At 37.0% G+C, this 26,596-nt stretch overlaps 1 protein-coding gene across 1 annotated transcript in view; it reads left to right on the top strand.

Annotated features, from left to right (window-relative positions):
* The first annotated feature begins 163 nt into the window (after positions 1–163).
* Positions 164–26,596, top strand: part of ENKUR (enkurin, TRPC channel interacting protein) — a 54,773-nt gene continuing 28,340 nt past the window's right edge. Inside the window, exons 1-2 of the mRNA XM_006887064.1 lie at positions 164–243; positions 24,399–24,544. Coding sequence (XP_006887126.1) covers positions 167–243; positions 24,399–24,544 — 223 coding nt within the window. The 5' untranslated portion in view covers positions 164–166. The remainder of the gene's footprint in view (positions 244–24,398; positions 24,545–26,596) is intronic.

Below are 26,596 nucleotides of genomic sequence, written 5' to 3'. Positions count from 1 at the left end.
CTCGAGAGGGCAATTAAACGGAAACTCAAAGGGGAATTGTGTTAAAGAAGCCCTGATTCTTTAAGAAGACAAAGGAGTAAGAAAGAAAAGGGGAGAGAGTAAAGATACAGAGTTAGAGTTGTGCGCAAAAAAGTTGGTAATAGTTTTAAAAAGCCATTTGGTGGCCATGGATCCAAGATGCTTTTCTGAGAGCATTTATAACCTCATACCAAGGGATGTGAAGGCGCCTCCCCAACCACCTAGGTATGTGGGTAAGCGATATTATTCCTTGAAACAATAATTTGGAATAATTATCCCATTTTAGGTTTAAATAAGTATAGATGTCATGTGACTTGAAAATAGGTATACTGTTATCTCAGTGAAGGAGCCATAAGATTTAGAAAAGAGGAAATAACGTCTAATTGAGCTGCTTTACTACCTGAGAGGGCACTTGAATTCTAAGAGGTGACCATTTTACTATATAAGACTTGGCTTCTATTATTCCGATATGTGATTGGTTTATGATTTATATAAGCATTAAGATATGATGTGGCTGGCATACAACATATTCTGAAAATCCATGTTTCTATTGAAAGGAGCAAATTACGATTATCTTGTGTTGGGTACTTTGAATTTCCTTTTAGTAGTTCATGCTTCTCTTTCTAACTGCAGTACTACTATATGTTTCAAGGGATAGTGGGTCTTAAGATTATTTTCAAGTGTAAATTCTTATTTTGTTCTGGGCTTTATTCTTTTGATTGGTAACAAAATGGATGGACCAAATGACCTTTAGTATTCTCTCACACACACATTTAACATTTGGATGGAAGGAAGAGTAGATGGATTGATAAAGACACAAATATATGCAATTGAATTAAAATGTTAACGCCAATGGAAATCAGAATTAAACCGTTTGTTGTGGAGTTGAGTCCAACTCATTAGGATCCCATGTGTGTCAGAGCAGTCAGAGGAGAAGTGTGCTCCAGACAGTTTTCAATGGCTGATTGTTCAGAAGTAGATTTCCAGGCCTTTCTACTGAGATGCCTTTTGGTTGATTCAAGTCTTCAACTTTTTCTATTAGTAGATAAGTACTTAACCATTTACTGTGTGCCATCAAGCCAATTCTGACTCATGGTGACCATATGTAAATGAATAGGAGTGCTTGTTAGATTTTCTCAAGCTCTAATCTCTATTGCAACAGTTTGCAAGGTCCTTCTGTCTTGTAGCTATTGGTGGATTCAAACGGGCCTCATTTCAGTTAGCAGTCAAGTTCTTACCATCGTGCAACTAGGATTAACTTACATTAGTGCTATTACTGTTCGTTGTCAAGTCAATTCCGACCCAGCGAGCCTATGGGGCACAGTAGAGCTGGCCAAAAGAGTTTCCCAAACTGCTTTCAGAAGCAGATTGCCATCTCTTTTCTCCAAAAGAGTTGTTAGTGGATTCAAACCACCAGCATTTTTATTGTCAGCTACGTGATTAACCACTGCACCATGAGGGCTCCTTTCTCATAGATACTACCTGTTTCCCTTCAAGCTGATTTCGACTCCTAAATTCTGCAAATCACAAAAAGATAACTACAAAGTAAGCACTCTAGTAACCCTCCTGTAGAGAGATTTAGAGGGAGCTCTGGCGAACTAGTGGGCAAGGAGTTGCATTGCCAATCCAATGTAGGACGTTTGAATCGACCTGCTGCTCAGAAAGAGAAAGATGGGAAATCTCTCCTGTTTGATTTACAGTCTCTGAAAACCCACTGGAAGGTCAGCTATGAGTCAGTTCCAACCCGATGGCAATAAGTGAGTGACAGAACCTTTTTTAATCTGTAGGGAGGAAACAAGGTATGTGAAAAAAAATAATAAATAAATCACTTCGTCCTACAGCTTAAAATGTTTGCTCCTTTTTAGCTTTCTTCTTTTCCTTAAGCCAGTCAACATCACATTGGAAGGTCAGTAGACTAAAATAATGATAATAAGCACGCTCTAATTTTGGGATATTGAAAAAATTTCCATTTGTTTCAGAACCAGTCTCTGGATCTGTGAAACAAGCTAAAAAGACTACTTAATGCCTAGGGTACCTTACAGATCTTTTAGTCAGTTATTTATATTAGTAATGATTTGTTTTGTGCAGTTGAGTCAACCACGACTCATAGTGACCCTATTTTTTTTTAACTTTGCTTTGTCTTGCGCTAACCTCACCATCTCCTATATACTTGAGCCCATTGTTACAGTCACTGTATCAATTCATCTTGTTGAAGGTCTACTTCTTCTTCATCAACTCTGCACCTTCCCAAGCATAATGTCCTTCTCCAAGGACTGGCCATTCCTAACAACATGCCCAAAGTAAGGCACATATATCTTCAACAAGTGGCCAACTTCTTCAATTTTAAGTCTGAGAGACTATGTGATGTTAAAATAACTGATCTAGACTTGGTCCTATGATACACAACTAGTGTAGTACTTGTATTTTATTTACTTTAGCTTCATAATTTCTAGTAGAGATTATACAGAGAAAAGTAAAATGAGTTGTGATGCAATTTCATGGCTTGTGAATATTAATAGTCATTATTGTTGAATGGATAAGGAGCTCTGGTGATGTAGTGGTAAGGAATTGGTACATGGTTCAAAGGTATATGGTCCAAATTCACCAGCTGCTCCATGGGAGAAAGATTGACAGTCTCATTCCATGTTATTTATTGCCTCTTAAAACCCACTGGAGCATCAGCTATGGGTGGAATTCTTATCCTAGATATAAGGATTTGCACTGGTAACCCAAAAGTACAATGACTGTAACAATGGGCTCCTGTATATCAGAGATAATGAGGATGCCACAGGATAGAGCAGAATTCAGATCCGTTGATCACAGTTTGAGTCATAGTCAACTTGATGGCACCTAAGAACAACACCATTAGTCACTTAACAGGTATTAATCAAGCTCCTGCTGTGTGTATACCACTGCCATAGTTTAACCATTTGGGGGGAATTATTGGGAAGCAAAAGCTCATTGGTTTTACTGTGAAGAAATAAATGAAGAATGTGATACATGGTCGAAGAGATATTAAGTCATTCAAAGGTGATGTCAAAAGAACACTTTTGTTAGGGTGAATTCAACCTAAACACACAGTGTCACTAACAGCTGCTGATAGATTTTAATGTGACAGTATGGGATACATGTAGGCCAGTAATTCATAAAAATAGGACCCAATTGAACATTTAACAAATTATCTCTTAACATAGTAACGTGAATTTATACTGGCCTAATCTCTTTACTAGTTGTTGTTGAGTACTGTCGAGTCAGAAGTATTAAATATAACAAAGAAGAAATCTGTTAAGCTGTTTATAACTTGGGAGCTCTGGTAATAATAGGCTGTAGAGAGCTGAGCTACTAACCCGAAGGAGGTGCCTTTATGGTGAGTGGTTCAAATCTACCAGGGGCCCTACAGTGGATACAGGGATAGTCTCCTTCATAGCAGTTTGGGATTTCAAAAAAATGGGGGTAAGGTTAACTATGAGTTAACTCCTCAGCAACAAGGAGCGGGTTTTTGGTGATTGAGTGGGTGGGTGGGTTTTTGTGGTGTTGGGTTGGGGTGTTTTGGGGTTTTTTTCTCATTTCTTACTTGATTTAGGCCCAGGAAATCCCGCAGCAGTTGGTTTTTGTTTTGTTTTTTCATTTTGAAATACTCTCTAGATGATTGTCCAACTCTTTCACAAAGAGGTGGGTAAATTGGAGAAACAAAAAGTGAGTCCACTGTGGTCTCATACACCTCAGAAGTTATATGATTAGTGTACTTGTGGAATTGAAATAAAAGTTTAAAATGTGGATTAACAATTAAGCAATGAGTTACTGGAAACCCAATGAGAAATACAGATACTAGCTGCTATGCAGATGTAGAAGATGGTTGTTTGTTGTTATGTGCCGTCCATTTGCCTGCACTCATAGCAACCCTATGTACAGTACTTCTGAACCTTGCCCTATCTTTAAACAATTTCGTTTGTGTTTCTGATACACCTACCCTCATTCCCCAGTTACTGAGTCAATCCATTTCATCCAGGGTCTTCCTCTCTTGCACTTTTTCTCCACTCTTCCAACCATGATGTCCTTCTCTAAGAACTGATCCTTTCTGGAAACATGCCCAGAGTATGTGAGATGGAGCTTCAAAATCCTTTCATCCAAGGAACAACTTGGTTTCACCTTCTCCAGGACAGACCTGTTCATTCTCTTGGCAGTCCATGGTATGTTTAATACTCTTCGCCAGCGACACAACTCAAAAGCATCCATTCTCCTTCTATCATCTCTAGTCATTGCAGCTCTCTGATGCATAGCAAATAATTGAAAAGACCATGGCTTGGATCAGACACACCTTGTCTAGATTGGCATCATTGTTCTTCGGTACTCTAGAGAGGGCCATGACAGCAGATTTTCCCAGTGCAATTTGTCTTTTGATTTCCTGACTGCTGGTGCCAAGAGTGTTGATTGTGGAACCAAGCAAGCTGAAGCTGTTAACAATCTCAGTCTCTTCTCTGTCTATCATTATCCTACTACTTGACACAGTGGTCAGAATCTTTTCTTGGTGTTGAACTTCAGTCCATATTGAAGACTGCAGAACATGCTTCAGGTGCTCCTCAGTTTCAGCAAGCAAGGTTGTGTCATCAGCATAGCACAGGTTGTTGATGAGTCTTCCTCCAATCTTAATGCCGCCTTCCTCCTCATAGACTTCATGACTGAATATGTTGTTCTTCTTGTTATGTACCATTGAATTGGAACCAATTCATAGCTGACCCTCCAGTGGGTTTTAAGAGGCAGCAAAGTTTTTGACCAGAGATTACCCATCTTTCTCCCATGGAACAGCTTATAGATTTGAACTGCGCAGTTGGAAAACATGGGCTTGGTGACAGAAATGAAGCTGGAGATAGAATGATTGAATTTTATACAATGAATGACTTATTCATTGCAAATATGTTTTATAAGAAACATAAATGCAGGTTATACACATGGGTTTCACCTGATGTTATGCATATGAATCACATCGATTACATCTGTGGAAAAAACACTGGAGAAGCTCAATATCAGCTATGAAAACTAGGCCAGGAGCTGATTGTGGAACATACCACCAATTACTCATATGCAAGTTTAAGCTGAAGCTGAGGAAAATTAAACCGAATCCACAAGAGCCAAAATATGACTTTGAGTTCATCCCACCTGAATTCAGAATCATCTCAGGAACAGGTTTGAGGCCTTGAACACTAATGAGCGAAGACCAGATGAGTTGTGGGAGGATGTCAAAGGTATCATTCAGGAAGCGTGCAAACGGTCATTACAAAGACAGAAGAGGAAGAAAAGACCAAAATGGATGTCAGAAGAGACTCTGAAGATTGCACTGGAGCATAGAGAAGCCAAAGCACAAGGAAGAATTCAAGATACCAAAGAGCTGAACAGAAGATTCCAAAAGGCTGCTCAGAATGACAAAGCAAAGTACTACAATGAAATGTGCAAGGAGCCAGAGTCAGAAAATCAAAAGGGCCGAACTTGCTCAGCATATCTTAAGCTCAAGGAACTGAAGAACAAATTCAAACTTAGAGTTGCTATAATCAAGGATGCTTTGGGCAGAATATTAAATGATCCAGGAAGTATTAAAAGAAGATGGAAGGAATATACTGAGTCATTGTATAGAAAGGAATTGGCAGATACAGAAGAATTTCATGAAATAACATTTGAGCAAGAGCCTATGGTGAAGAAGGAAGAAGTTCAAGCTGCTTTGAAGGAAATAGGAAAAAACAAGGCCCCCGGAATAGATCGTATACCGATTGACGTATTTCAGATGCTGCCCTGGATGTGCTCACCAAGTTGCGCCAAAAAATCTGGAGAACAACCACTTGGCCAACTGACGGGAAGAGATCGATATTTGTTCCCATTCCAAAGAAGGGTGACCCAACAGAGCATGGAAACTACAGAACTATATCATTGATTTCACATGCAAGCAAGATTCTACCGAAGATTATCCAAAAACGACTGGAACAGCACATCAGCAGAGAATTGCCAGAAGTCCAGGCTGAGCTTAGAAGGGGTCGTGGTACAAGGGATATTGTAGCTGATGTTAGATGGATCTTAGCTAGAAGCAGGGAATACTAGAAGAATGTCTATCTGTGTTTCATTGATTATGCAAAGGCATTTGACTGCGTGGATCATAACAAACAGTGGCTGACTGAGAAGAATGGGAATCCCAGAACATTTAATAATACTAATGTGAAACCTATACTTGGACCAAGAGGCAGTAGTCAGAACAGAGCAGGGTATCACTGCATGGTTCAAAATTGGGAAGGGTGTACGCCAGGGATGTGTCCTGTCTCCATACCTTTTCAACCTGTATGTAGAGCAGATTATCCAAGAGGCTGTGCTCTATGAAGGGAAGTGTGGCGTCAGGATTGGTGGAAGATCTATTAACAATCTGCATTATGCAGATGACACAACCCTGCTTGCCGAAACTGAGAAGGATCTCATGCACTTGCTGCAGAGGATCAAGGACTGCAGCCTTCAGTATGGACTGAGGCTCAATGTCAAGAAGACAAAGATTCTCACCACTGGACCAATTGGTAGCATCAGGATGGATGGTGAAGAGATTGAGATTGTTCACAGCTTCAGTTTGCTCGGCTCCACGGTCAACACTCTTGGCACCAGCAGCCAGGAAATCAAAAGACGTATCGTGATAGAAAAGTCAGCTGTTAGGGACCTCTCTACTCAAGAGCAATGGTGTCTCTCTGGAGACTAAGTTGCGCCTGATACAGGCCATAATCTTTGCAATCACTTGTTATGCATCAGAGGGTTGGACAATGACTAGGGGTGATAGAGAATTGACGCCTTTGAGCTGTGGTGCTGGAGAATAGTATTGAATGTACCCTGGACTGCCAAGAAAACAAACAGATTCATCCTAGAGAGGGTTAAACCAGGCTACTCCTTGGAGGCAATGATTCTGGGGCTTCATCTGACATACTTTGGACATCTTGTAAGGAGAGACAGGTCCTTGGAGAGGTTCATCATGCTTGGGAGGGTGGAGGGACAGCGCAGGAGGGAAAGACCCTCTATGAAGTGGATTGATTCAGTGACTGGGGTAATCGGGATGGGTGTGTCAGAGGCAGTGCGATTGGCACAGGATAGGGCAGGGTTTAGGGCTGTTGTATGTAGGGTTGCTATGAGTCGCAAATGACTCAAAGGCACATAACAACAACTACCTCCGGGTTGGCAGTGCAGCTTCTTAACACTAGGCTACCAGCGCTAAGCCACCCAAGCTTGAGTAAGTAATATATGTGATATATATGTGGCTGAAACAATGGGACCAAACTTTTCCGAAGTTGAAGTATAGACTGAAACTGCAGATTGAAAATGGTTAAAGTCAATAGAAAAATAATGATTTAAGATTTACTCTTTGCATTATTCATGATGCATCGGTTCCAATACCCTCACCTTTATATGGATGACTATCTGCCTAATACCTCTAGTTATTATTTTTCCCTTTTGACAACAGTATTATTCCATATGGTCTGTAATTTATGAAGCATTATATTCTTTCCTTGATGCACAGTACTTTTATTTATGCAGCCTACATTCCCATTTTGACAGTTATATCCTACTGTTGGCTTTGCCTCTCCTATCCTATAGTGTTATAGCTGATTCTTTTCAATCTAAGTTCATAATTCATTTATGAAGATAGTTTTAAATTACTAATATTTCACGTGCTTTGTTAACTATCCCTTTCAGCTTCATGTCATTTGCAAAACTGGTAAATATGTCTTTAATATCTCATCTGTCACTGAATGGCGCAAATTAATTTGCACTTCAGTAAGCTACTAGACTATTATTCTCAAGATTGACAGCATTTCTGTGTGTGTGTGTGTGTGTGTGTGTGTGTTCAGACAAACCCTAAATGGATCCATCAATCATACCATTATCACCAAGTTTTTATTTCTCTATCTTTTTCAGTCTTTGCCAGCATCAGAGTGCATATTATTATGTCATGGTTCCCTGACCTATGAATCTAATACTTTATTTTTGAAAAGTGGTATTCACTTTACATGACTTGAAACTTCTAAAAGAAGAATATATATACATACTTTATATACATTATTTTCTCCCTGTTATTTTTTTATTTTCTACTAGTTTGTTTACAAAATTCAAATACATTGTTTTCAAAAACAAATTCTTTTAATTTCCCTCACCCGCACCCACCCACCAAATTGTACAACCCCATGATTAATTCCCCTCCCCCAACCTGCACATCCTCATCCCTCTGCTTCCAACCTCTCCCATCCCTCTTGAATCCTTATACTCATTCTACAATAATGGTTTTATACAATATTTATCCTTGTGCACTGAGGTAGTTCACTCAGCATAATGCTCTCCAGTCCCTCCCAAGTTAGGTAATAGTTTACAAAATCATTGCTTCTGCCTGCTGCATAGTGTTCCATTGTGTGAATGTACCATAATTTCTCTATCCTTTTGTTTGTGGTTGGACATGTAGTCTTTATCCATGTTCTTGCAATGGTGAATAATGCTGCTATGAACATTGGTATACAAATAAGCCCTGCTTCTTAATGATCTTACTGAAAATTCTCCCTACGACTCTTGTAGAAATGGGCATCATGCTCATCCATGTGTGTTTTCAGGATGCACACTTTTTGAAAATGGAACTCTTTAATCCTCTAAGTACCTTTTCTCTTTTCTATTGTTGTTAGGTGCTGTTGACTCAACCCTATGAACAGATCTGAACCTTGTTTTATCCTTTACCATCCTCATAACATCTGAAGCCCTAGGGGCTTTTGTTGCAGTCACTGTGTCAATCCACCTGGCTGAAAGTCTTCCTCTCCTTCACCATTTCTCCACCTTTCGAAGCATGATTTCCCTCTCTGAGGTCCTAGTAACACACCTAAAGTATGTGAGATGAAGCTTCATCATTTTTGCCTCCAAGGAGTACTCTGGCTGCATCTTCTTGAGAACTTATCTCTTCTTTTGGCACTCCATGGGATATTAAACACTCTTCTCTAACACCACAGCTCAAAATCATCAATCCTTATTCATTGTCCAGCTCTCAGATGTATAGCAAGTGACTGGGAAGACCATGGCCTGACTCAAGTGTAACTTAGTTCTCAAACTGACATCATTACTCCTCAGTAATTTGGAGAGATCCCTGACTACTGACTTTCCCAGTACAATACATCTCCTGATTTCCTGACTGCTGGTACTAAGTGTATTAATTGTGGATGCAGGTAAAATGAAGTCCCTGACAATCTCAATCTTTTCTTCATCTTTGATGATGTTGCCAGTGTTGAGAATTTTTTTTCTTGACATTGAGATGAGATGCAATCCATATTGACTGCTCCAGTGTTTAACCTTCTACAGCAAGTGTTTCAAGTCCTCTTCACTTTCAGCAAGAAAGATTGTTTCATCCATATAATGAAGTTTGCTGATGAGTCTTTTCCCGATCTTGATGCCATAATCTTCTTCACAGAGCCCAGCTTCTCGAATAATTTGCTTAGCAGCCCTGATGCACGCCTTCGTAATTTTTCATTGAGTTTATTGTAATTTAATTCTTTGGAGCTTCTCATTTCTCTTGGGCTACTTCCCATTTTATTCATACTGTTTTAACATACTGCTGAACAGTTTTCATACTGTTATACCTATATTTTCTGAAAAATCTGTAACAGCTCCTGTTTAAAGCCTTGTTAATATTTAGTGAGCTGTCTACCCTTTTATTTTTATGAACTCCTAAAATAAGAATATTTAAATAATAATAATAATAATGGCCAGAAAAGGCAACATGATCACTTTATCCTGAGGTCTTTGATGAATCTACTTTGACAACCAATGACAGTTAAGAGTTCAACTGGAGAAAACAGTTGTCGTTATTGTGTACCATTAAGTGGGAACTAACCCATAGTTGACCCTCCAACAGGTTTTCAGAAGCAGTAAATCGCAGGGTATAAGATTTCCCATGTGCTTTTGGGTTGATAGCACAATTCCTTACCACTACATAACTAGTGGGAGGAAGATAAGGAAATAATGTCAGTTCTGACTCAATGACATACAGCAATAAGAAGTGATCGGAGCTCTCTAGGAAAAGCAGTAGGCTTTTTTTTCTCCCAACCTTTTTTATTATTATTAATTTTAATGAAAGTTTACAGAGACATTGGATTTCTATTCATTCATTGTCACACTTTTCTCCCTACCCACTCCTCCCCCTAGTTCGCTCTTCTCTTTGAAAAGTAAAAGAAAAAAAATTCTTACTTAAAGGATGTTGAGTATATTCTAAAGTGTTAGTTGTTTGTATTATGAAATTTTATACTAAGATTTTAGTTGTTGCAATATACCATGTCAGATTTTTAAAATTAGTGTTGTTATTAAGTATTATCTAGTATAGGTTAGGTGACTCTAACTGGTGACTGGAATTAAAAAATTGGAAACAAAGAAGGATTGGTAGTTGGGAAATACAGCCTTTTGATAGAAATAAGGCTGAAGATTAAATGATAGAAATTTTTTATCAATGACTTATTCATTGCAAATACCTTTATTTAAGAAAAAAAAGAAAAAGCAAAGCCATAAACAGTATCTATACCCATGGACTTTCACAGAAATCAAGTTGACTGCATCTGTGGAAAGAGACTTTGAAACAGACCTGTTGTTCGTATGGAAATTCCAATTGATTTGAAGAAAAATAAGTACATGAGAGCTAAAAATTTACCATTAGCATATCCTGAGTTTATAATACATTTCAAGTGTTGATCATAATGACCAGAGAATACACAAGTTTCGAGAAGAAATAAAAGATATACATCAAGAAAGCAAATGGTCACTAAAAATACAGGAAAGAAAGAAAGAAAAAAAATCAAAAAGGTTATCAAAAGAGACTGTTTCTCTTACACAGACATTAAAGTGAAACAAAGAAATTATTAAATAAGAGAGCTGAACAAAAAATTTCTGTGTCAAAGTGCAGCTCAAGAAGAAAGCAAAATTATAACAAAATTTACAAAGACCTAAAGTTAAAATGAGAGAGGAGCAATGGCTTTCAATTGTAGTGCTGACAACAAGAATTGACTTTATCATGGACTGCCAAAAGAACTAACAAATCTTCCTTGGAAGAAGTGCACCAAGAGTGTTCCTCAGAAGGGAAGATGTTTAGAGTTTGTCTCACAAACTTTAGGTATGTTATCAGAAAGGGTCAGTCCCTGGAAAAAGTTATTATGCTGACAAAATTAGAGGGTCACAAAGGAGAAGAAGACCTCAACAAGATGAAGTGATGCATTGAGCACAACAGTGGGTACATCAGAGATTGAACAAGGCTGGAACAAGATCAGTCTCTGTGAGTCATAGCCCACTTGTGCTTTACTGACCATGCACAGGCATTTACCTGTGTGGATCACAATGAATTATGGCTAACACTGAGAAGAATTGGAATCCCAGAACTTAATTGTGCTATTGCAAAACCTATACAGAGACCAAGAGGCTATTATTGGTGACTAGAGCAAAGGAATACTAAATGGTTTAAAATTAAGAAAGTTGTGTCAGGGTTGTATTCTCTCTCCATACCTATTCAATCTGTTGTTGTTGTTGTTACATACCATTGAGTCAGAACTGACCCGTAGCTGACCTTCCAAATGGGTTTTCAGAGGCAGCTAATCACGTGGGAGATTACCCATCCTTCTCCCATGGAACAGCTGGTGGATTCAAACCACGTGCCTTCAAGATTGGAGCACAGATTCTTCTATTCAATCTGTGTGCTGAAAAAATTATTCAAGAAGCTGGGCTGTATGAAGAATATGGAGTTAGGATTGAAGAAAGACTCATCAATAACCTGAGTTATTCAGATGACACAGCTCCACTGGCTGAAAGCTATGACTTGAAACACTTGCTACACAAGAACAAAGAATACAGCCTTTGATATGGATTGCATCTCAATGTCAAGAAACAAAAATTCTCCCTCTGGATTGATAGGCAACAAACATCATGACTGGTTGACAAAAGATTGAAACTATCAATAACTTCATCTTAGTTGTATCCACAATGAATACCCTGCATACCAACAGTCAAGAGATAATCAGATGTATTGTGCTGGGAAAGTCTGCAGTCAAGGACCTCTTCAAATTCCCGAGGAGTAATGTTAGTTTGAGGACTGGGTGAATTTGATTCAGGCCATGAGCTTTTAATCACTTGCTTTGTATCTGATGATGAGCTAGATAGTAAATAAGGATGACAAAAGAACTGAAGTCTTTGAGCTGTCATGTTGTAAGAGTACTGCATATCCCATGAAGTACCAAAAGAATAAACACTTATGTCTTGGAGAAGATGCAGCCAGAGAGCTTCTTAGAGGCAGAGATGATAAAGCTTCACCTTACATATTCTAGAGTATGTTGCTAGGAGAAGCTATTCCTTAGGGACATCATGCTTGGAAAGGTAGATGGTCAGCATAAGAGAGGAAGACTCTTAAGCAGAAAGACTGACACAGTGGCTGCAGCAATGAGTTAGAGTATGTCAGAGATTATGAGCATGCTGCAGGATAGGACAGGTTTCAGATCTGTTGTCCATAGGGTCGTTACGGGTCATACTAGGCCCTCCAGTGCCTATCAACAACAGTGACAATATCCAACAGAAAGATGCCTGGCCTTATCCTGCACCATCCTCCCATTTCTTACCGTGCTTGAGCTTGTTGTAGTCCCAGTGTAATCCATCTCCTTGAGGGTCTTACTCTTTCTTTCATAACCGGTACTTTACCTAGCATAATATCCTTTTCCAGGGACTGGAGCCTCCTGATAATATGTCCAATGTATGTGAGACAAAGTTTTACCAACTTTACGTCCAAGGAACTTTATATCTGTTCTCCCTAGACAAATCTATTAATTCTTCTAGCAGTCAATTTTATTGTTAGGCACTGTTGATTTCAGCTCTGAATCAATGCAACTGTATATGTAACAAAATGAAGTAAAACTCGGTGGTGGTGGTGGTGGTGAGTACCTTCAAGTCAGAACCAATGTCCTCTTCTTTCCAGATCTTCTACTTGTCCAATCATTCTGTCCTTTTCCACAAACTGGTCATTCCTGATTATATGCCTACGGTACATTACATTAATTCTCCATATCTCTGCTTTTAAAGATGTTCAATGTTATATTCCATATTCTGTGCCAACACCATAATTCAGAGGCATCACTTCTTCAATATTTCTTATTAATTGTCCCACTTTTGAACACTTGTAACAGTAGTGAAAATGCCATGCCTTGAGTAAATCCTATGGGAGTTACCTAAGTGATACCATCACTTTAAGAAGAGGGCTTCTTCTGTAGCCAGTTTATCCAGTGCAATGGATCATTTGTTTTCTTGACTCCTGCTTCCAAGTACTATAATTGTGGATTCAAATGCTATAAAATCCTTGTGAATGTCAGTATTTTCTCTGTTTATCTTGATGCTGCTTATTGGTCCAGTTATGAGAAATTTGTTTTCTTTATGTTGAGATGTAATTCATAGTAAAGACTATAGTCTTGGATTTTCATCACTACTTCATTTTAGAAACAGTTACTTAACATTTTTTTGTCTGGCCAGCCAGTCTGTACACTCTTCCACAGTCACGATTTTCTTCATCTTTCATGAGATACATAAATGATTTTATGCTTATTATCTTTTTACTTTTCTCAGTCTTGAAGATATACTATATATTAACACCTATAGGGTTTTTTTTTTGCTTAGGCCTTGTAATCTTCACAGTTCATATGCTATTGTTGTTAGCTGCCATCCAGTGGACTTTGGCTTATAACAGTCCTGAGTACAACAGAATGAAACCCTGTCATATCCTGCACCGTCTTCACAAGCTTTTCCACTCTTAAGACCATGTTGCTGTCACTGTATAATAGTCCATTTCATTGAAGCTCTTGCTTGCTTTCACTGACAACTCAACTTTTCTAAGCATAATGTCCTTTTTCAATGACTGGTCCATTCTGATAACACACCCAAAACACGTGAGATGAAGCCTTCCCTCACTATTACCAGACAGTGTTCTGCTCCATTATCAGACAGTGTTCTGTTCCATTATTTTGGAAGTGAATATCCAGGCTTGCTTGCTTCCATTGTCTTAGTCTGAAAGTTCCATTGAAACCTGCCCTTTGGATGACAGTGGTTATGTTTAAAATACCAGTGCCATAGCTTCCAACTTCACAACAGCACACAAATCACAACAGTACAACAAAGTGGCAGACAAGTGCCTATAGATTATTAAAATCACTAAGAAAAACAAGCCACAACAACCAAAACAGAAAAAAACAAAGCAAGCCACAATCCAAGAAGTTATCAAGATTCTAACGCTTAGCAGCCCTATAGGACCAAAAAGCAAACTATCCTAGAGTCTTCTCAAGACTTTAACATTAGAGACTGTCATAAGTTTCTTACTTTGAGCTGCTGTTTGGTTTAAATCACCAATCTTTGCTTAGAAGTAAGTACTTTTCCCAAGGCACCACTAGCACTTTTCAAGCAACAATAGATGTGCTATAGTAATAGAATCACCTGAATAATGTAAACTGCTTGGAGAGGACTGGGAAACAGAGTCATGGATGGGAAATTTCAAGATGATACTTCTGCCTTCAGATGTATGAATGGCAGGGGATTTTTGTCAGCTGGAGAATGTATACTTTCACATCTATTTGCCTGTTTAATATTTGTACATTGAAGCTTTGGCCTCTCATTTAGATTTCTATAGCTGTATTATCACATCCCACTGATACATCTCACAGTTCTTGAAAGTATTAATGTTGTTATGTGCTGTCAAGTGGACTGCCACTCATAGCAACACTATGAACAACAGCTCTAAACCCTATGCTATCCTGAGCCAATCTCACTGTCTCCAACACATCTCATTACTCCAGTTATTGTGTCAATCCATCTCATCCATGGTCTTCCTTTCCTACATTAACCTCCATCCTTCCAAGTATGATGACCTTCTCCAAATGCTGAACCTTCCTGGCAACGTGCCCAAAATATACGAGATGGAGTTTCAGTACCTTTGCCTCTAGGGAGAAACTTGGTTTCACCTTCTCTGGGTCATAGCTATTTGTTCTCTTTGCAGTCCAGTTTAATACTCTTTTCCAGAAAATCAATTGAAAGGCGTGAATTCTTTTTCTGTCATCTTTAATCATTGTCCAGTTCTCTGATGTATAGCAAGCAATTGTGAAGGCTATGGCCTAGATCAGGTGCACATGAGTCTCTACACTGACATTATTGCTCTTTGACACTCTAGAAATATCCCTAACACCAGAATTTCCCAATGTAATTCATCTTTTGATGTTCCTAACTGCTGGTACAAGAGTGTTGATTTTGGATCCAAGCAAGATGAAAATATTAACAATTTCAATCTCTTCTCCATCTTTCATGGTGCTTTCTATCGGCCTAGTTGTGAAAATATTTTCTTGATGTTGAGTTGCAATCTGTATTGAAGACTGCAATCCTTGACCTGCAACAAACGCTTCAGGTCTTCTTCCATTTCCACAAGCAAGATTGTGTCATGTGCATAATGCAGGTTATTATGAGTCTTCCTCCAATCCCAATGTCACACTCTTCCTTATAAAGTGCAGCCTCACAAATGTTCTGTTCTGCATAGAGATTGAAAAGGTATAGAGAAAGGACACATCCCTGGTGGACTGCTTTTCCGATTTTGAACCATGCAGTGTTTCTTTGCTTTGTTCTGATGACTGCTTTCTGTTTTCTCATTAACACAATCAAGTGTTCCAAGTTTCCCATGCTTCTCAATGTTAGCCACAATTTGTTTTCATCCACACAAATACCTTTGCATAGTCAATAAAACATAAATAGATGTTCTTCTAACACTCATCGCTTTCAGCCACAATCCACCTGACATTGGTATTGATGTCCCAAGGTTCACGGCCTCTTCTAAACCCAGATTGTATTTCTGGCAGTTCTTTGTCAATGTACTGTTACAGTCGTTTTTGGATCATCTATCAGCAGGATTTTGCTTGCATGTGGTATTAGTGATATTGTTCTAGAATGCCCACACTCTTTTGGATACCTTATTTGGAATGGAAACATGGATCTCTTCCAATCAGATGATCAGATAGTTGTCCTCCAGATATGTTGGCACAACCTGGTGAGTGTGTCCAGGACAGCATATATTTGTTAAAATGTATCAATTGGTATTTTGACAATTCCAGAGGCCTTGTATTTTGCCAGTTCCTTCAGAGTAGCTTGAACTTCCTCCTTCATCACCATTGCCTCTTGATCAGATGTTATTTCATGATATTCTTCTATATCAGCCAGTTATTTTTGGTAGTCATTCTGTGTACTCCTTCCATTTTCTTTTGATGAGAAAAGAAACTATAACAGCATTATCCTTGCAGTTTGTTTCTGGGGAAAATGTGTGGAAATATGGAAGTTTTTGTAAGTGTTGGATTTTTTTAAAATTTAATACATTATGGACCAAGGTTCACTATCTGAGAACAGAATACAACATATTACAGTGTGAAAATCTATTTTTTACAAGTAATCAAATTATGCCAGTCTGTGTCTAGCTCATAATAAGCATTTGCACACTCTGACTCAAACTTTTAAACATTTAAAATTGTCTGCTAAATTCAAATTTGACATAATCAAATTATATCAGTGTGTCTGTCTCATAATAACTAGGTATATGTTCTGAGTCAAATTCTTAAACATTAAAATTGTGTCTGTTAGGACAAGTAAAATAAATTCATCAAGATGCATATCTTGATAATAAGACTACTTTTATAATGATGATGGCAACAACTAATATCCTCAGGGTTTTAAAACCCACTGCTGATGCGTCAGTTCAGACTCATAGTAACTCTTCATTGAGTTTCCCAGGCTGTAAATTCCTACAGGAAATGAGTGCCCATCATTTCCCCCAGGAGCAGCTAGTGGATTCAAACTGTCATGCTTTTGGTTAACACCTGGCACTATTCCCCCAGGGATTCCTGTTCAGCTTCTTAGTATTTACAACTGCTGTTTTTAAAAGTAAGCGTTCTTTTATTTCATATTCATGACAACGTTGTGCAGTGAGTAATGTGATTCTAATTTTACAGAAAAAATACCCAGAAAATTGAAGCAGCTAGAAGAAAATCTGGAATTCAAACGTGACTGCAAACTCAAAAGTTTGACTCCTAAGCTCATAACTTTGACCAGTTTTTACAATACCTTTTAGCCTGAGTAAATAATGTAAAAAAAAATCTAATGAAAAATTATTACCCTAATTTATAGAAGGAGAGTTGATGCCTTTGAGCTTTGTTGCTGGAGTATTGAATATACCACGGACTGTTAGGAGAACAAACAAGTTCATTCTGGAGAGGGTGAAGCGAGGCTGCTTCTTGGCGGCAAGGATTCTGAGGCTTCATCTGACATACTTTGGACACGTTGCCAGGCAGGATCAGTCCTTGGAGAGGGACGTCATGCTTGGGAGGGTGGAAGGACAGCACAGAAGAGGAAGACCCTAGATAAGATGGATTGATTTAGTCACTCAGGTAATGGGGATAGGTGTGTCAGAGACAATTAAGATTGGCAAGGGATAGAGCAGGGTTTAAGGTTCTTATACATAGGGTTGCTACGGCTTGCAGGCGACTCAATGGCACATAACCACAATAATATATATACATTTTTGAAAAATCTTTGGATCATTTTTCATATATCAGCTACTCTTGCTTTTGTTTTCACACCTTTTTTAAGTCCATATGATGTTCTTCATTATCACGTATCCGATACTCTCGCTTTTGTTTTCACACCTTTTTTAAGCCCACTAGATGTTTTTAATTATGATATCAAATGTAAGATAATCATAGAAAACTAAAGTAATACTACAAATGATGTTTTTATGAAATGGATCTTTAAATATCTTATCTATATGCTTCATATCTGATACAAATTTGATTCCAAGCTGACTATAGAGCAAGCATTCAACTCACAACAGAAAAATGAGATTCTCCAAAAGGTGCTTTAAAAAATCACTTACTCTCAAAGTCACATTGTCTGTAATAGAAAAGAAATGCAGTAGCTGAGAAGCACAAAGCATTCTTGGTATAGAAGCAAAAATTAAATTTACTCCATGATTTGTGGAGGATGGTGAGAATGTATGTAATGTAAGGATTAAAGACTTAGCAGCACTATTACATTAAATTAATAGGGAGCTCTGGTGACCTGCTGGCAAGAAGCTGCACAGTAACCATGAAGGCATGCAGTTTGAATCCACCAGCTGCTTGCTCTTCAAGAGGAGGCTGGGCTATCTACTTCCATGTGACTAAACTGCCTCAGAAAACCCGTCAGAGGATCAGAAATGGGGTAACACACAACAACAATATTACAACAATACACCAATATTCATAGACCTCTCATTCTAGACCAATAGCCTAATGTCAAAACATAAATGAATGTCATTTTGGAGGCATTAGCTCTGCATCAGTTTCAACTCGAAATACACAACAGCATCATCTCTGAATATGCAGCTATCTGGCTGTAGTTTAATTCAAGGATAGAGTTTTTTTCAGGTATCTGTAATAGCACTGTCCAGGTAAAATATAATGCAAACCACAGATGTAATTTTAAAACGTCTGGCAGCAACTTTGATGAACTAAAAAGTGAAATATAATGTGAATGAAGAAATGTGTGAAGCACAGTGTATAAGAATGAAACACAATATATATGAATTTTGTATGCAAACCAATGTAAAAAGTATATGTTTTAAAAATTCGACAAAATGAGTTTTAATAACATTTTACTTAGCCCAGTAGTTCCCAAGTATTGTAACTTCCACACCCAATGTTAGTTATATTTTAATTGCTCAATACCTACATTTGCCTGGTACTATAATACATGATATAGATCTAGGTGAATTTAGTAACTTGTATCATTTTGAAAATGTATTATTCTTTCAATAGTTTGTGATAGGTAGTGAGCAGCATTAAGATTGAAATTAAATTCCCTGACACATACTTGGGTTTACAATTTTGTATAGAATATAAAGTTAACAACTAGCTAAGTAGGGGTAGAATTAGGAGGGTTTTTTTTAAATTTTTTATTATTATTAATTTTAATTAAAGTTTACAGAGACTGAGGATTTCCATTCATTTATTGTTGCACTTTTCTCCCTGCCTACCACTCCCTCCTCCAAATTTGCTTTCTCTTTGAAAAGTAAAATTCTTTGATTTTTATACACTCACTCTCCCCAATTCCACTCCACACTGCAGCCTTCACTCTGGACTTATGTCTTGACAATTTTTGGAACAGAATTGAAGACTCTAACTTCTCTGGGTGTAGATTACTTTAAAGGGATAACTATGTACATGTTAAAATTCTCCCTAATCACTAATTTGGAGGTATAACACAATTTAGGCCTCAAATTTCTGTATACTAAAGAAATGAACCAATAATTTTGGCCTGCAAGTTTTAAGATGTTATTAGCCAGATGCCCATGTTACTCACTGTGTGGGGAAAGGGGAGGAAAAAAATTCAAGCAAACAAGCATTTACAAACGGTACCAACTTTTGGGTAATATTATTTCTCTGTTTACCATATAATCTATCTTAAATATTTAAATCTAGGGACTTAAAATATGGTGGTTATGACAAAAAAATGAAGCATAAATGATAATGTGCATGTTAAAGATAACATTTATGCTTTTAGAAAAATTACTCTCTAACCTATCATAACCTACTTTCAGTGAGAAGTAGGACTAACTCTCTAATAAGATATCTCCTAGGTCTTTATAATAAAACACTATTCAGAAAACAAAATAAAAGGCTGCTATGGAAAAGAGTAAGCCTTTTCATGTACTAACAAAGGAAGATGTCACAGTGTGTTAAGTTTTAAAATTATGTTCCAATTTTTAGGTTAACAAAAACATATGAAGCAAAATTTATTCTGGGACATCGAATGGGGAGATGAGAGGAAAGAAGATTTTTATTAACTTATTTGTTGTGCAATTTGGAAAAAATATTCATATAGAACAGAATGTCTTATTTTCTACTACAGTTACATAAGCATTCAACTCACACACTCACAGAAATATGTACTGCATCACAGGATTGCAAATCAAATGAGGAGAGATTATACAAACCTCTATTTTACCCCAAAGCGTTTATTTGACTAATCAAGAGATCATATCTACCAACTCCAACTTCTATGGCAATTTTAATGTACGAGTGTAGCTTTAATATTATTTCCTAAAGATATTTAATGAACCCATTCAGTTTGGACAATAATTCTCATCCGTTCAGTTAAAAATTAAGAAAAGGACACTGAAAACAAATCAATTTACTGTTTCTTCTAACAAATATTTCCACATAAGAAAGAAGAGAATATAAAGTATTAAAAGCAATGTAGCTGAATTATGCTTACTATCAAGGGTTTTTATCCTCTCTTCTGAAATAACTAAAACACCAGGCAAATATATATAAACAGTGGTTTTTAGACAATGGAAAATAGGCTGCAAATGACAGTCATCCCTAAGGGAAAGTAAACAAAGGAGGTTTACCCTACAGTTGCCCCGGTGTACTTCCTGGAGGATTTCTAGCCAAAAGTTAGGAAAGAGAAATTCCAAAGGCCAGCATGCCTCTGAGTTAAGGAAAACAGAGTTGAAAGTTTGGAAAAAACAACACCTTTAGACTTTATAGTGTAGAGTATTGGAGAGGGAGGAAAACTGCATAGAGAGCACTCTGCAGATTATGCAGAATTCCCCATAAGTCTTTAAGTCTTCTAAGTTATAGAATAATGGTCACATTTGTGTGATTAAGGGCAGTGGAATATCCACCAGAACACAGCAGAGTCAATATAGTTTTTGTTCCACCAGCCAAGGTGGAAATACCTCCAACTTAAAGACCATTGAGTACTTCAGAACACACCACTTCATTGGTGCTGCCAGACTTATGGAGGTTCTCAACATGATCCAAAACTTAAAAAGCAAATCTTCAAATGGGTACATGATTTCCAACCAGCACAAGTAACAGAACAAAGCAAAACAAAAATTGAAAAGGGAAAAAAATAGAACACAGAAGAGAATTTGGCAACCAACAGTGCAAAATTCACAATGTATTTTATACCCATTAAAAAATGACTACTACGCATTCAAAGAATCAGATAATAAAGTGCATAACCAGGAGGAACTCCAGGCATTACTAACAAACTCAGAAGTAAGATAGGTGGAATGTTAGGAAACAAGAGTATATAAAACATACTTTAAATAGTTTCTGTGTACTATAAAAAGATAAACTTATGAGCTCCAAGATACAAGAAAAATTGTCGTTGTTGTTGATTGAAAGTTGAGCAGAACTCATAGCTCCTGAAGCCTTTCTATAACTATCATCATTTATCAAAGTTTATAGAGTTTCCAAAGGCATGTTGTTTAGGAAGTGGATGTCACTACTGCTTCCAAACGTGTCTTAAATTGGGAGCTCCACCAAACACTGTCCACCATGAGTAACCGTTTTGCCATTTGACACCCCAATGGCACAAGGTTCAGCATCACAACCACCGGCAGGTTACCTCAGTACAGCATATTGACAGAGGAGTGCTGTACCACTTAGAAGAATGTTCCTCCAAAATGCAATAACAACCAACTTTTAAATACAAAGGCCTTCCCCTGAGGTCTTGTTGACTATAAACAAGAGGCTTAAATAAAAATTAAGGAGGAAAAATAACAATCTATCAAAGGTGTAATTAGAATTTCAGAAGGAAAGAGAGAAGGAAATAGGTGAAATAACCACTAAAGTAAAATGTGTTGCTCCAAGTAAAATATGTGGTTTAAAATAAAGAAGTGTACATGTCAACATTGTATCCCTTCTCCATATTTATTGAGTCTGCATGCTGAGAAAGAAAACTCAAGAATATGGAAGATATAAAAGGAGAGACAGGCATCTGAGTTGGAGGAAAAATTTGGAAACTTTTAAATTCATATCCTTTATTTAATACTGGTTTTGAATACCATCAAGTCAGAGTCAACCCACAGCTGACCCTCCAGCGAGTTTTCAGAGGTAATTAATCATATGGAAGGAGACTACCCATCCTTCTCACATTAAATTTAGTAGCTTTTAATGCACAACCTTGCTTGCTGAAAACAAAGAGGAGCTGAAGCACTTACTGAAGAAGGTCCAAAGACTGTCGTGTCAATATGGATTATACCTCAATCTAACAAACAAAAATCTTTACAACTTACCCAGTAAGAAACATGACAAACAGGAAAGATTAAAGTTTTTAAAGATTTCATTTTACTTGGACCCACAATCAATGCCCATGCAAATCAACAGTCAATAAATTACACCATGAATTGCATTGGACAAACCTGCTGCAAAATACTTCTTGAACCTGGAAGATAACACTTTGAGAACTAAGATGTATTTGACCTGGCCATGATATTTTCAATAGCCTGTTAGCTTGCAGGTCCTGGAAAATGAGTAAAGAAGTTGAAGACTAAGCTATTCCTTTGAATAGTAGTACTGACAAAGCATTTTTAATAAATTGTGGACTGTTAGAAGAATGAGCAGATCTTTCTTATTAGAAACAACCAGAATGTTCCTTAAAAGAAAGGAAACTTACCTTATGTACTTGTGCATATTATAAGGAGACACTGGTCCCTGGAGAAGGGCAACATGCTTGTTAAAGTAGAATGTCAGTGAGAAAGAGGAATCTTGCCTGCATGTCAATAGAATCCTTCCTGCATATCACATTTTGGGAATTTGCGTAATAAATTTTTATTTTATAAGATTTTAAGTTACACATTGTATTAAACCTATGAAGTAGACCATACAGATTCCATTTAAAATTAAACAAAAGAAGAAAAGCAAGACTAGGTAAAAAAGGTTGAGATGAACAATGGAATATTTAAAAAGCAATAACAGTATGGTACATGAAACACAGGCATTAAAAAGTCACATTAAGGGGAGCTCTGATGGCCTAGTGGCAAGAAGCTGCAACTACAATCCCAGAGGTGCACGGTCCGAATCCACCAGATGCTCTGCCGGGAAAGGAGGGGCAATCTCCTCCTGTACCAGTCAGATCTGATTTGACGGTACACGCACACAAAAATAATAAAATTTTAAAAAAGTCACATTAAATATGAATGATCCAAATGTATCAAATAAAAAAATAGTGTGTTGTTAGATCATTTAAACATTCCATACTGTATGTAAGAAAGTCTCCTTTAAAATAAAGACACAGATAAGTAAAAATTCCAAGATTGCAAAGATAAACTATGTAGATATTAGAGTGTAGAATATGAAAAGGGATAAGGGTGGCATTGTGTAAGAATTGTTAAGAATTAAACTTTCAAGAAGTTTTAATAATCCTAAATGATAATCACCTACAGTTTACAAATAAAACTGAAATATGTGAAGGAAAAACCAATAGAACTAAGAGAGCCCACAGTCACAGATTTCAACATCTCTCTTTCAATAATTAATGGAACAAGTAGACAGAAAATCAATAAAGATATAGAATACTTGGGAGGAAAAGAACAACCAAACTACTATCAACCAATTTGACCTAATTGCCATTTATAGAGCACTCTAGCCAATAACACGGAGGACATTTTCAGTTGTATTCAGAACATTTACAACTATAGACTAAATCTTAGGGCATAAGCAAAGAATTTAAAAGAATTTAAATTATACAGAACTTATTCTCTAACCATTGTGGGAATCAATTAAGTAGCTAGAAAATCCTCAAATATTTAAAAATTAAACAATATGTGCCTATAAAAATTTCTAAATTATGGGAGGTATAAAGAAACTTAAAAGGCATTTGAACCTAATGAAAAGCATGGCATCTCAAAATCTGTGGAAAATAGGTAAAGCAGAACTTGGAGGGTGTCTGCTTTATCTTTAAACATATAATAAAAATTTAAAATAAAATATCTAAGCTTGCATCTCAAGTAAGAAGAAATGATAATAAACATTAATGAGCTTCTGCTCATTAATTAATGAAATGAAAAACAAACATTAAAGAAAAATCAGTGAAAACCTGGTTTTTTGAGAAAATTTATCAATTCCTAGCCAGACTGATCAACAACAATAAAAACAAGAAGACATAAATTATCAGTATCAAGAGCGGATGCGGTGACATCTTTATCAATCCAACTTTTCCAAGGACAGTAAGAAAATACAATGACCAGTTTTACCCTTGTTAACTTTCAGAGCAAAACATTGATTTTTCTCTAATGTTTGCTTTCATTGATTTATGCTCATTAATGTTTACTATCTTTTCTCCTTACTTGTTTCTTAAGATGCTAGCTTAGATGTTTGATTTTAAATTTTTATATATTTAAAGATAAAGATATTTTGCTTGCTTTTGCTGATGGACATGGATCAGATAATTACACTCTGTTAAATTTTACTAGGGAGTGGAAATTGCTACAATGTTAAATATTCTTAAATTTTTCAAAATTTTAGGTACACATCAGTTTTTAAGGAAACTGTGAGAGATGACATGAAAAAAAGTAAAACAGCAATGAAAACTATGGGACCAGCAAAAGTTGAAGTGCCTTCTCCAAACAATTTCCTAAAGAAACATTCAAAGGAAAAAACTCTACCACCCAGTAAGTTTTATATTTCATATTAATCATAACAAGTAACTTAATGAAAATGACATTGTTATTAAGTGTACATGGGTATTAGCTGCTTTGCCTCTTAGTTGCCATATATAAGCAGAATTTGAGTGACTGTTGTTGTTAGGTGTCATTGAGTAGACTGTGACTCATAGTGACTCTTCATGAACAACAGATATGAACCTTGCCTTATCTAGAGCCATCCTCACAATTTCTGATATGTTCTAGTCATTGCCATCTAACTTGCTGAATGTCTTTCTCTGATCCTCCACATTTCCCAGCATGTCTTTTTCCAAGGAATCCTGACAACATGACCAAAGGATGCAAGACCAACTTTCACCCTCCTTGCCTTTAAAAAAAAATCCTGATTACACTTCCTCAAAGTGTAACTTGTTGTGTTTTGGGAGTCCATGTTATTGTTGTTGTTAGGTGACATCAAGTCGAGTACCATACATACCTTGGGAACAGCCAGTCTGAACCCTGCCCTATCCTGTCCCTTCCTCATCACCTCTGAACATTTGAGCCCCTTACTGAAGTCACCGTGTCAATCTGTGTCATCGGAGTTCTTCCTCTCCTTCACTAATCCTCCATTTGGGAGTCCACAGAATATTCAATACTCTTTTTTTCAACACTTTAATTCAAAAGCATCAATGATTCTTCTGTCATTCTTATTCATTGTCCAACTTGCACATGCGTAGGAGATAATAGAAAACCAATGGATAAGGCATACCTTTTTTAAAAACTGACCATTCCTCTTTAGTACTTTGCAAAATTTTTCACAGTAGATTTTCCCAATGCAACACATTTGTTATTTCTTGACTATAGGTGTCATGAATATTGATTGTGGATCTGAGTAAAATGATATTATTGACAGCTTCAATCTTTTCTCCATCTATCATGATGTTGCTACTTTGTCCAGTTGTGGGACTTTTTAATTTTTTTATATTGAATTTTTTTTTTATATATATTGAGGGCTGTAGTCTTTGAACTTCTGGAGCAAGTTGTTTCAAATTGTTCTCACATTCATCAAACAAGGTTGTGCCATCTGCATAACCCAGTTTGTTGATGAATGTTCTCCAAGCCTCATACTATGTTCTTCTTCATATAGTCCAACTTCTTGAATGATTTGCTTAGCATAGATTCTTTAAGTTTGGAGAAAGCCTACACTTCTGACACATACTTTTTTCTGATTTTAAACCATGCAGTGTTCCCTAGGAGAAAGTACTTTTTTTTTCTTCCCTACCATCCCCCTCCAAATTCACTTTTCTCTTTAAAAAGATTCTTTCATTGTTGCACAATTTCCTGCCACCCCAACACTCTAGCCCACTTTACTATACACCTTTTATCATAGATTGTTATCATGCAAATAATACCTAATCAGATATTTTTTTAAACAGTTCTTTCTCATATCTGTTTGAAGATAGCATTCATTATTTACCCCCTCTTTTCTTAGGTTTTTTTCCCCTCCAACCTCCATATCAAGACTGTTTCATGACAGTGGCATTATGTGGTTTTTGTCTTTTTGTGACTGAGATATTTCACTTAGCATAATGTTCTCCATGGTCACCCATTTTGTATAATATTTTATGAGTTCTTTGATTTTCAGTGCTGCAAAGTATTCCATTGTGTGACTATACCACAGCTTCTCTATCCATTCATTTGTTGATAGGCACTTGAGTTGCTTCCATCTCTTTGCTATTCTGAATAGTGCAGCAAAAAACATAGGAGTCCATGTATCTGTTTTGGTGGCAGTTCTGGTTTCTTTAGGGTATATTCTCAGTAGTGGAATTGCTGGATCAAATGATATTTCTATTTCCAACTTTTTTGAGATAGCACCATACTGTCTTCCATAGTGGTTGCACTGTTTTACACTCCCACCAACAGTGAATAAGGGTTCCAAACTCTTCACAACCTCACCAGCATTTTTTGTTTGCTGCTTTGTTGAACTTTGCTATTGTTACTGGGCTGAGATGATAGCTCATAGTGAGAAAGTATTTTTAAGTTGCTTCTCCCATATGCAAATTCAAGCTGAAGCTGAGGAAA

The sequence above is a fragment of the Elephantulus edwardii genome, unplaced genomic scaffold (assembly GCF_000299155.1).
Source record: "Elephantulus edwardii isolate Elephantulus edwardi_28Jun2011 unplaced genomic scaffold, EleEdw1.0 scaffold00054, whole genome shotgun sequence".
Taxonomy (NCBI): Eukaryota; Metazoa; Chordata; class Mammalia; order Macroscelidea; family Macroscelididae; genus Elephantulus; species Elephantulus edwardii.
This window is presented reverse-complemented; position numbering and strand designations above follow the sequence as displayed.